Source organism: Impatiens glandulifera, chromosome 8 (genome assembly GCF_907164915.1).
Source record: "Impatiens glandulifera chromosome 8, dImpGla2.1, whole genome shotgun sequence".
In the NCBI taxonomy this organism is placed as follows: domain Eukaryota; kingdom Viridiplantae; phylum Streptophyta; class Magnoliopsida; order Ericales; family Balsaminaceae; genus Impatiens; species Impatiens glandulifera.
Genome location: NC_061869.1, coordinates 22,574,851 through 22,586,791, shown reverse-complemented (window position 1 = coordinate 22,586,791; position 11,941 = coordinate 22,574,851). Strand labels below are relative to the sequence as shown.

Here is an 11,941-nt window from a genome sequence, read left to right as displayed (position 1 = left end):
TATATATCATGATTCTATCAATTATGCATGGATCATATGATTAGATGTTTAGATTAGATTAAAACATTTTTGTTAACTGTTGCAGGTGGAATTGAGCATTTAGAAGAATATGGAAAACGTAAAATCAATGAGTTAATGATAAGGTGTGAGAGATAAGAAATGCTACAAAATAATCAAACATGATAATCCCTAAACAATAACAAGCGGACAAGAACATCCAAGAAGGAGAAAGAAGGTCACTTAACGAGAACAATAAAGGAGGAAAGTCACTTCAAACGGGATACCAAGAAAGAAAAAAAAATCGCTGTAGAAAATATCACCGATCATTGGTCGAGAACCACTACTCATGGGGAATAACAGCAACACCGAAGAAGGAAGTCCGCACCTAGGTAAAAGAAATAGGTGGTGATGAATGTGAAAGAAGTGGTCATTTGAGTACTGAAATAGAAGTGAGAACAATCCAAAATGAGAATATGTCTCATTGGAGAAAAATTAAATAAAAGAAAAAGAAGTGATGTGTTGTTGAGACATCCTTACACATAGTTTAGTTTGATACTCTTGGGCCTCATTTGATCTTTGGGTTATTGGGATAATACCCAGGTTTTATCCCAAACCCCAACAATCCCATCACAACTCAAATCAATCATTTTATTAATTAAAATACCAAAACTACCCTTTAATTAAATTTAATATTATTTTTATTAATTATCTTAAATAAAAATTAAAACCCCATATAAATATAACTATAACATATCATATTATTTATCATAACATTTAAATTTTAAATAATTCAAATAAATAATTAATTATACTAAAAAATAAAATTTATATATTTATCTAACAAATATTAATTAATTTATAAAAATATCTCATCTAAATTAAATATTTATAAACAAATTTATTCTAACTTTATTTTTTATATAAACTAACTATAAACCATAATTTTAAATAAATATATTAATTAATTTAAGTTCATATTTTTTCAATTTAATAAAATAAAAAAATATTAGAATGTAATTTTAAAAAAAAATATTGCAACTCTAACAATCTTATATAAACTCATTTATTATCAAAATTTTATTTGTATTCATATAATACACGACATTCAAATAAAAAAAAGTAATGACAATAAAATCTTAAACAACCCATATAAAATTATCATTTATTCATGTCTAATACAATCATACACTTTTTTAGAAAGCTTATCTCGAAATTGATCCATTTCATTACGAGATAAAACATTAGGCGACAATAAAATATCATCGTCTACTAGTACTTCAGTGTCATCGTTGGGGTTATCATCCACTATGACTTCTATATTATTCTTCCGAACAAAATTATGTAAACCTGCAGTTGCTTGAATTATTTGAAGTTGTTTCTTAAGATTAAATTCACGTAATGATTTTCCGTTTGAGATAATTCGCCACTTATTTTTCCAAATTCCGAATGTCCTCTCTATGGTTGATCTTAGCGAAGAGTGTTGCATATTGAACATCTCTTTTCTCGTAGAAGGAAGTACTCCTCCGAAATGATGAGGATGGTAATTTGTTCGAGGATATGGGGCTAAATACCCTATTTGATTTGAATATCCAAAATCAACTAGATAATATTTTCCTGTAACAAATTAATAATTAGTTATAGTATTATTTACAATAAACCTGGTATGTGTTTAATTAACGTACCCGGGAGTGGATGTGGAAAAAGATATTGAGGAGTATGTCGTGCTATATCAAGCACCGTTGAGTCGTGCATTGATCCTTCTGCACCAGACACAAAATAAGTGAACATGAGATCATGGTTACATATTGTTATTACGTTAGTGGTTGTGTGCCCCGATCGTCCACGCCAACAATACGAATTTTCTACTTTAGGATACACTTCCACGTGAGTACCATCTATAGCACCAATGCAATTCTGCACATATGACAACATAAATTTGATAATTTCTTACATAAGACAACACATATAAAATTTAAAAAATAAATTGAAACCTTAAATTTTTGACGTAATGGTGTTGTTGTAAACTTTGGATGTATAATATTTTGATCAATCGGTTGTATCTCAGCAATACTTAGTCGATGAAGGGAATTTAGTACCATTGAAACGTATCGAGATACTGTTTGTTTAGAGTGACCAAATGTTATTCCCACACAAGACATATTATGACCATGTGCTAAATATTGTAAGGTCATCACCACTTGTTCCTCAACTCGAATTGAAGATCGTAAGATATGCAACCCATACACTTGTACAAGTTGTTCTATAAGTAGTCTAAGACAATGAGTCTCCATTCTAATCATGTTTAGACATTTCTCATTGTCAGACATTATCACTTGTACAAGTTCCATACCTCGAGTAGAAGGATCCTTCATTGGGCGTGTTAATAAATAATTGAACGTGTCTCCCAATATCTCCATCAATAATGTTAAGAAAGATAGATCATATTCGTCTAACTCTTATGGAAAATTAGAATGATCCATTTTTTCCTGCAATGTAATGAAAATATAAAAATTAAACTATATAATTATAAAATACATTCATAGATTAACATATATTATTAATAATAATATATTAATTATAAAGGTGACACATAATTAAACAAAATACTTAAATACCTTAAAAAAACTCATACATAATTAATACGATAGTGGTTAAATAACAAATACAACAGATCAATAATCCGGTGGTGGTGGGTAAGGATAGTATGGTGGAAAATTAAGGTCACAGGGTTGATGACTTGGGAGATCTTTACTCATTGTTCCTGGACGAATATGTTTATTTTCATCAACTATGAACCGAAGATAGTCTAATTGTTCTTCTTGATCATCAATTTCCAAGAAACTAACCATTAGATCTGGAAGGGCACTGAAAAAATTCACTCCAACTCTGTTGAGCTTTGATCTGCTACTAATTTTGTGTACTTTAAGCATTGTGTCTATACACTTCTTTATAGAAGGTTGAGACCCCACCGATGGATTTACAGAACCGTGTGCAAACTGCATACTATCATTCGTGTATTCATACGGTTCCGATATATTCATGTAGTCAGATTTCTCTTTATGCTTATCTTTCTCTTGAAAGAACATAGAAATTACTTTTTTGCAAGGAGATAATCATGCGTTCTTCTATTGGGGGTGCATTGGATGAACTTGCTTTTCGTTTGCTCCCTGAACTTTCATAATTAGACTCCGTACCTTGGCTCTGGTTACCAACAAGTGGGTCATGAAAACCTTCATCAATGGTTTTATCAGAATCGCCAGACTACTCGTCTATATTTAATGCATGTTCCATATTTTCACCAGTAGCAGCACGATGAACCCCCAATTTTTTTTCCAACAAGTCATAATCTGCTATTTGTTTGTTTTTTAATTGTAATAGCCCTTTCCAATTCTAAAAAAAAATCCAATAAAATTAGAATCCAATAAAAATTTATTGTGGATTGACTTTCTAATTTCAATTGAAATATTATTACCTTATGTTCTGCCCACCATTCGTTTGAGGCCGTAATCTCTTTTGTGTCGTTGTTAAATCCGATTCCAGTTGATTTTCTAGCCCGGCATATCAAGTTCCATATTTTTTTTTATTCTTGAATTGGTTTTTGAATTATTCATTTGTGTGATAAATTCGAAATCTCTCCCATAATCTTTCAGCCAACATTTCACATGTGGGTTTCCGAAGCCCTCCTTCTACAAGTTTTTTATTCTCTTTTTCAATGACTAATAGTTCAAGAAAGTAGGTTGCTCTTTCGGGACATGCTTCCCTCTTCACAGTATTTGGAGCAATACCTTGCCACTTTGACAAACTCATTTTCCTAACTGAAAGGAAGTTATTATTATAAAATCCAGCGGGTAATATTATCTTCATATACTATCATATCTATTGTACCATATATACATCATTTATATAACTTAAATATTCTACCAAATAAATACACCGATATAATAGATACATGTATTATTCTTTTTCTATAACTTAAATATTCTACCAAAACAATACACAGATTCATATTCTTTTATAAATTACTTCATTCATAGACTATATTCATATTCTTTTATAAATTACTTCATTCACAGTAAGTCACAGACAGCAGTATAATTATATATAATAATAATAATTATAATTATAATTTCAATTATTATTATTATTTTTTAATTAGCTCATTCACAAGCAGTAACTAATATATGTTTAAACAAAAAAACTCTTTTAACGGAAATCTTACTGATCAGCATACAAAATGAAATGAAAAGCAGCACTAATTAGTATATGTTCAAACTAAAAATCTCTCTATTTAAAGAACGGTACTAAACCGCATACGAAATGAAAAGCGGTACTAATCAGTATACAAAATAAAAAGCATATGAGAACAGAACAGAAGACTAACCTGGAGTTGCAGCCGTTCACCTGGAATTAGGATGCGACGAAGATCTTAGATTTTTTTTAAATGAGTTATTTCCAGGTAACTACAAAGTATCAATGATCAAGTTTATATAGGGTTGATGAATGATGAAAATTGATCATGAAGGATGAGAATGAATCTTACCTGCTTCATATTCGCTGAAAATATTCGCTAAAAATATTTACTGATTTCTGATCAGATTCCTGATAAAGGTTGAGTTGAAAACTGATCAGGTTGAGTTGAAGGAACTAATCGGTTGAGTTGAAGGAACTGATCGGTTGAGTTGAAAGAACTTATCGGTTGAGTGAGTGGAAAAATCAGAGGAGAAAGGAAGATCAAATGGGTTAGAATAGAATCAGAATTATATCTGATTCAGATAATGAGATCAAATGGAATCAGTGGAATTGATAATTGATTTGGGTTAGAGAGAGAATCTGAATTATCTGACATTTGATAATGTATTAGTGGAAATGAGATTTGAGAAGAGAGGAGAGGATAAGATAAGATAGAAATAAATAAATAATTAGAAGGGTAAAATTGGAAGAAAAAAAAACTTAGATTTTTACCTAATTTGGTCAAACATGGGTTTTTAGAAGAAACCCAGTCAATATCCTGATAACCCAAATATCAAACGAGGCCTTGAATCAACCATTTTAATAATTGGATTTTTTTAATGATTTTATTTTTTATTTTTTTGGTAATAGTGTTAATTATTTTAATTTTATTTATTTAAAATAAATCAAAATAAATATTTTAATATTATAAATTGGGATGTAAATTTTTAGTGCGTACAGATTCATTGCACCAAAATTTTAAAATAAAATATATTTTTTTTTAAAACGGTATCTTATCGACATAAGAAGATCACAAGCGCGTGACTCTTGACACATATCACCAATGTGGCTGCCAGTAGGACAATTTCTTTAGCGAGTCCTCCTTTTTCCTCGGCTAGCCAAAGAACTAGATCCTCAAGAACAACAAGCACAACTCGATTTTCAGGAAATCCTACAATTCTTTTGGATGTATTGTCTCGCGATTGGAAAGAAATTAAATGACCACCTCGACATTGAGATCTCATTGGTGCAAATAAGATTTTACAAAGGACAACAACAAATCATCGATTTTAGATGGGAAGATCGACGAACAAAATAATTAGAAAAATCAAGAAATCTAATTTTCGATTAAATAATCTATTTCTACCACACGAATATTCTAATGACCGGAATTGGACAATAAATCCAATGACCCAAATCAATTGATCTAAACACACTTGTGGATCTCCAATTTCATTATATATGAAGTTCTTGTAGTCGCTGAAAAGGGGGAAATCAATTTATTGACATAGTTAAGGTAATAGGCTCCCCGACTAGTATAAATAGACTCATACATTCTATAGGAATCGTCCCCTCAAAAGACAACAACTAAAATTGCCCTGAGAACAAGCTGTCATTTTCGTGTTCTTAAAGTGTTTTTTAGATTTTTCATTTTTTTGTGAGAGCTTGTTTGATTGTTTGTTAGGCTTTTCAAAAGTTTTATATAGCTTCTAGGAAACATTTGGAGTTCAGTGTAAGTCTCCATTCAACCTGTAATTCAATTTATGAACAAAATTTTATTTTGAATAAACTTGAGTTTGTGTTTGTTTAATTATCGTCATTTTCTACCATTTCTTGATTGTAATATGTTCCTTGCATGATTTGAAAACTTTCGATCGAATTAGATTTCTTCAATTCATCATAAGTAAAAAAACGCTCAATTTTTGTTTTCTCAATTTTTGACTGATAACTCCTTGTTTGCAACCGATGTCGGAGACCCACTCCCGCTCTGGTGACTCATGACCTGATCTGATACGCCTTAAGCGGGAAATTTGATCAAATGACCCTTAACTCATATTTAACCTCAAAAATATCAAATTTTATTTTTAACCTTTTTTATAAAAATTTCCCCTTTTTACTCTTACTAACATTTTTCTTTTTTTTTTCTTCTTCTTCTTCCTTTTCATTTTCCTTTTCCCCCCATTTCTCCTTCCCAATTTCTCCCCATCTCTACCCGACGACATTGCTCCAGCCCCAGCCGCCGTCCCCCTATCTTCCCCGGTGACCTTGCTCCAGCCCCAGCTACCGTTGCTCCCTGAAATCACAAACAGGCCGACTCCCGACGATCGCCAAGCTCCGGAGACGCTGAGCCCGACGTTCGCCCAGCATTACTGAGGTTAGTAATGCTTAGTTAGTTCTACTCCCCAATGATTTTTCCGTTTTTTGCATGTTGAGTATGAAGTTTTATGGTTTAGGGTTTTAGTTTAGAATTTAGGCTTTAGTTAGGGTTTAAGGTTGAAATGCTTAGTTAGTTTTATTGTTTTGGTTTGAAATGTTTTGATCCGAGAAGTGTAGTTTAATCTGAATGATTTGTGAATGGGGCGTGGATCGTGGAGGTGGGCGTGGGGGTTGTGCGAGGGCGTGGGGTAGTGCGTGGGTGGGACTTGGGCGTGGGTGGGGCGTGGATTTAATTGCAATTTAATTGCGTACTACGCAATATGTAAAACGAAATTAATAAATTTATTAATAAGTGGGGATAGCTGAGTTGGGTGTGTATTAGTGAGGAAGAAGAACAAAGGTTATTGCTTCTCTCTCTTGGTCCTTTTGTCACAAGAAATTCATTTGACCCTGATGAACTTCTTGACTCTTCCGTCGAAAAGATTGGAGATCAAACGGTATATTATCCTTACAACAACCCCTAATCTCATGTTTATCAACAATGTGTTACTAATTACTACCTTAATTTTCATCATCATGATGCAGTATTACAAATATACCCTGGAGACTCCATATGCTCTGACTGGCTCCCATAATCTAGCTAAAGCAACTGCCAAGGGTAACACTGTCATTCTGTTTGTGGTCAGTGCAAACGATAAGCAGTGGACGCCGACCAATCAGAATACACTCAGAACCGTGCTCGATTCTTTCCTAGTCTAGGGTCGGTCAAGGTGTAATATTGATCATCCATCCAAATACCAACTTAACTAATATATATATATATATATATATATATATATATATATAATGAGGATTTTATTTTTCTATTCACAAATAAGCAAGATAACAAGAAAGCAAGTTTGTATTATTATTATTATTATTCTGTAAAAGTAAAAGAGAACTCTAGATTTTACATGAAAAAATTATAAGCTAACCATCTAACTCTAAGTATTAACATAATTAAAAAAAATTAACCTTGAAATATGGAAGAATACAGGAATAGGTGATGTGCTTTAACACTGTCCTTCAACACTACAACAAATATCCGAAATTGGGTCTTGAATCCTTCTGCATTGGCGGACTCCCAAAGGTTGACAAGCACAGACACCACCATTGTCGTGTTCGAATTGAAACCCATGTTTGGTTCTTTCATTATGTTAGTAATGTTGTTGTTAGTCTCTAAGAGGGGAATAGGAACAGTACTACTGAGGAGAATTCTCTTATTATGCAATGTCTCAAGCTGTTTGGAGTTGTTATGGCTGTAGCCTGTGGACGAAGAAGAAGTATTTACAACAGAGCTAGCAGGATTAACCATGGCACCCGGGACTGGAGCTGCATCATACTGGAAAACTTCTTTGCACATTCCAGAACTCAACAAAGGCCCTGCTACAATTCAACCAGTCAAAAGTTTGCGTTAAGACTATTCATGTAAAGGGAGGGAGGAAACCAGCAAACAAAGCAAAATTAACCCAAAGCCAGTTTATTAAGTGGAGTTTAGAAGATAAATATTCATGAGTTTTCTCAGTAAGTATTTATATGTTGATGAGCAATGGCTTCAAAACTAGTCATGCCAAACTAATACTTTGAGGATTGATGGCACAACAGACACATACATGCCAGAATTTTGGCCAAAATCTGTAGTGAACACTAAATTTTGGGATGAAATTTGAGATACTCAACCCCAAATGAGATGACTCAAACCAGATATGACCCAAAGAGTTCCTTTTTAGGGTCATTGATTGAGCTAATTAATACCAAGGAGACTACAATATAAAGACAAAATAAGAAGTGTATACACTAATTATTGATAAAACTACTTACATAAACATAAATAAGCTTTTCTTGAGATCAACAACCCAACCTACAATTACCCCAATGGAGTAAATAATTCTTGAAAAGGAAAATGAGGCATTGGAATGAGCCTAGTTTGATATTTCCACGATAACCACTTGCATAAGGCAAATATAGTAGATCAATTTACATGTATTTCAAATTCATGGCATAAAATATTACCAAGAAGGTGGCGTCTAGAACTAAGTAAGTTATGGCCGGTTACAATCGGGACCATGGAAAATAAATATTACAAAGAGAAAGAAAGTTCACTTGTTCCGTTGGGTTTTTCAAAACCCCCAACTATAATCAAACATGATTTCATCTATTTTCCCATAATTACATGACTCAATTCATCAATCAACAAGTATTAAATATCTCATATTTATTTAAAAAAAAAAAACCCCTCTTTTAAGACTTTTTTTACCATAAAAAACATATCCTCAAAATCTCCCACATTTTAAATACTTGATGAATTGTTAAAAAAACTGATACTGAACTAGGTCTATAGACAATACTCACAGAGAATAATTGAACAAGGAAATTTTAGGAATTGAAGCACAAGGATGAATGATAGTACCTGAAAGGTCTTCTTTGAACCACTGTTGCAATTTACCATCGGCAGTTTTTGGCTTCAAATGGCTCTTCACTGACCTTCAGATCTTCAGTCTGACGCTCTCCCAACTGAGCTATCCCCGCTTATTAATAAATTTATTAAATTCATTTTACATATTGCGTGGTACGCAATTGAATTGCAATTAAATCCACGCCCCACTCAAGCCCACGCTCCACGCCTCACCCACGTCCAAGCACACGCCCACGCCCAAGCCCACACCCACGCCCAAGCACACGCCCAAGCCCACGCTCCACGCCCCACCCACGCCCAAGCCCACGCCCCACCCACGCCCAAGCCCACGCCCCACCCACGCCCAAGACCCACGCCCCACCCACGCACTACCCCACTCCCTTCGCACAACCCCCACGCCCCACTCCCAAGATCCACGCCTCATTCACAAACCATTCAGATTAAACTACATTTCTCGGATCAAATCATTTCAAACCAAAACAATATAACTAACTAAGCATTTCAACCCTAAACCCTAACTAAAGCCTAAACCCTAAACTAAAACCATAAAACTTCATACTCAACATGCAAAAAACGGAAAAATCATTAGGAAGTAGAACTAACTAAGCATTACTAACCTCAGTAATGTTGGGCGAACGTCGGGCTCAGTGTCTTCGGGGCTTGGCAATTGTCGGGAGTCGGCCTGTTTGTGATTCTAGGGAGCAACGGCGGCTGGGGATGGAGCAAAGTCGTCGGGGATGATAGGGGGACGACGACTGTGGCTGGCTGGGGCTGGAGCAATATTGCCGGAAAGATGTTGAGAAAATGGGAAGGAGAAATGGGGGAAAAGGGAAAGGAAAAGGAAAAGGAAAAGGAAGAAGAAAAAGAAAAAAAAAGGTTATTAAGGGTAAAAAGGGACATTTTTTATAAAAAATGTTAAAAATAAAATTTGATATCTTTGAAGTTAAATATGAGAATGACCCTCTTTCTAGGGTCATTTGATCAAATTTTCCCTTAAGCTCTATTTCTTTTATAGGTTTGATTTATTTTTATTTTTTTTGTTTTAATGCCTTTAAATCTCAAAAAATATAAAAAGTTTTAAAATAATAATTTTAACAAAAATATTTTTTTTAAAGGCGTTTGGCTCATTTCAAAATTTTAATTTTCTTTTTATGTCCACAGTTGAAATTTTAAAACCCAAAAATTATGAAAATAATTTTTTGTGTTCACAAAATTATTGCGTGACCATACAAATTTAATGTTCTTTTTTATAATTATTTTTTTGATTTTCACTTTTTTATCCATCATTCAAGGCAAACATTTATGTTTTCTAATTAAACATTTTTAGACCGGATAGGGTATTGATTAAAGTGCTAAAATATTTTTAAAAATAATGCCAAAATATACGAAGGAGAGACCTTTATTTTGGGATGGGCACGTGAGACGTAGTGTTAAGGCTCTTCCCCACGTGCAACTAAACACTGAATTCCTAAGATTTTTTTTCTTTTAAAAGTGTTATTGTTTTATACACTAATTTTTATTTTCTCAATTTGGTGAGAAAATTAGGTAGCTACTCTTGAAGTCATTTTTTCTAAAAATTCTGATTGATTTATTATTTCATTTTAAAAATCGAAGATGATTTATTATTTATTTTCTTTTTAAAATACATATTGGGCGGGTGATTTTCAAACGTGTACAATGTTGAACATGACAAGTTTTGATAAAATAAATGATGGAAGTTCATCTTGAGTTCCCATAGTTATAATTGGTGGAAGGTTTTAAGAAAGTAGACAATAAAAATTTATTTAGGGTTTTTTCGGGTTAACCGTTGTTCTGAAAGAAGAACACACTATGTTTGTGACAAATAAATGTAACAATTATGTTGAAGTAATAAATAATTGTTAATTTTGTTGAGAAAAAATTTAATCTAAATACACGATAAAAGAAGATATAGAGATATAGTGGTAATGAATAATAAAAGAACACAAGATATAACGAGGTTCGACCAGCAATGCCTACATCCTCGGGGAGTCGTCCATTCTATTGATTTTCCATGAAATAATGGTTCAAGTAACCCTATGTTACAATGTCTCTATTTATAGGAGTCTATCAAAAGCCAAAAAAATTAAACAACTACTCCTAAGCCCATTAAATGTTTAAAGTCAATTACAATATATAAACTCTAATAAAATATAATCCCAAAACCCAACAATCTCCACCTAGGGTGAATACCGCGCTTATTGGGATGTGATGAATAAATTACAAATTCAACAATCTCCACCTTGACGAATTTCATGTCCCTTAGGAAATACACGATCTGTACTCATCAATCTTCACCTTGACAAAAGTCAAGCCATCAAGAAATAAGTGGGATCAACACTTCAATCTTCACCTTTGCTCGAGACATTCATGAGATAATTTTCCGTACCTCCACTTTCACTCAATATCCCTTAAAAGAATAACAATATACATCATCACGTATATCGCGTCATCAAAAAAGTTATAAGGCACACATCAATCTTCACTACTCGAGCCATTCACGAGATAAATCATTATACCTCCACTTCCGCTCAAAAACCCTTAGAAGTTAAAGTCATAGAGTTTATAACACCAAATAAATTTGGGTAACCACGTTATTTCAACGACGAGAGACATTCAACAACTCTTCCCAATCTTTGTTCATACCAGTTGACATATGCGGAAACTAGAATTAACAATTCTTTATTATGTCAAAATAATCTTTACCATTGTTTGCCACAAACTGAGTGTCTTATTTTTCAAGTCCAACAATTGATTGAAACCAAAATACCGAATAGACCCAAGGCAAACTTTTATCGTCTACTTTTTCAGTATCAAATATCTATCAAAAACTAAGGACACCCAAAATAAACTTCCATCGTC

At 33.1% G+C, this 11,941-nt stretch overlaps 1 protein-coding gene and 1 pseudogene across 1 annotated transcript; both read right to left on the bottom strand.

Annotated features, from left to right (window-relative positions):
* Positions 1 to 1,162: 1,162 nt before the first annotated feature.
* Positions 1,163 to 2,372, bottom strand: LOC124913182 (protein ANTAGONIST OF LIKE HETEROCHROMATIN PROTEIN 1-like). Its single transcript, XM_047453787.1, has 3 exons — positions 2,097 to 2,372; positions 1,683 to 1,914; positions 1,163 to 1,614 (listed from the first exon to the last, which is right to left on the bottom strand). Exons 1-3 carry the CDS (start codon positions 2,370 to 2,372, stop codon positions 1,163 to 1,165), a joined length of 960 nt encoding a protein of 319 aa, XP_047309743.1.
* Positions 2,373 to 7,473: 5,101 nt separating this feature from the next.
* LOC124913181 lies at positions 7,474 to 9,094 on the bottom strand (annotated as a pseudogene).
* Between the last annotated feature and the right edge of the window lie 2,847 nt (positions 9,095 to 11,941).

Coding starts and splice junctions, on each gene's coding strand:
- LOC124913182 (XM_047453787.1), bottom strand. CDS start 2,372: ATGAAGGATCCTTCTACTCGAGGTATGGAACTTGTACAAGTGATAATG. Junction 1,915..2,096: donor TATCTCGATACGTTTCAATG/GTACTAAATTCC, acceptor TCATATGTGCAG/AATTGCATTGGTGCTATAGA. Junction 1,615..1,682: donor TTTTCCACATCCACTCCCGG/GTACGTTAATTA, acceptor AATTTGTTACAG/GAAAATATTATCTAGTTGAT.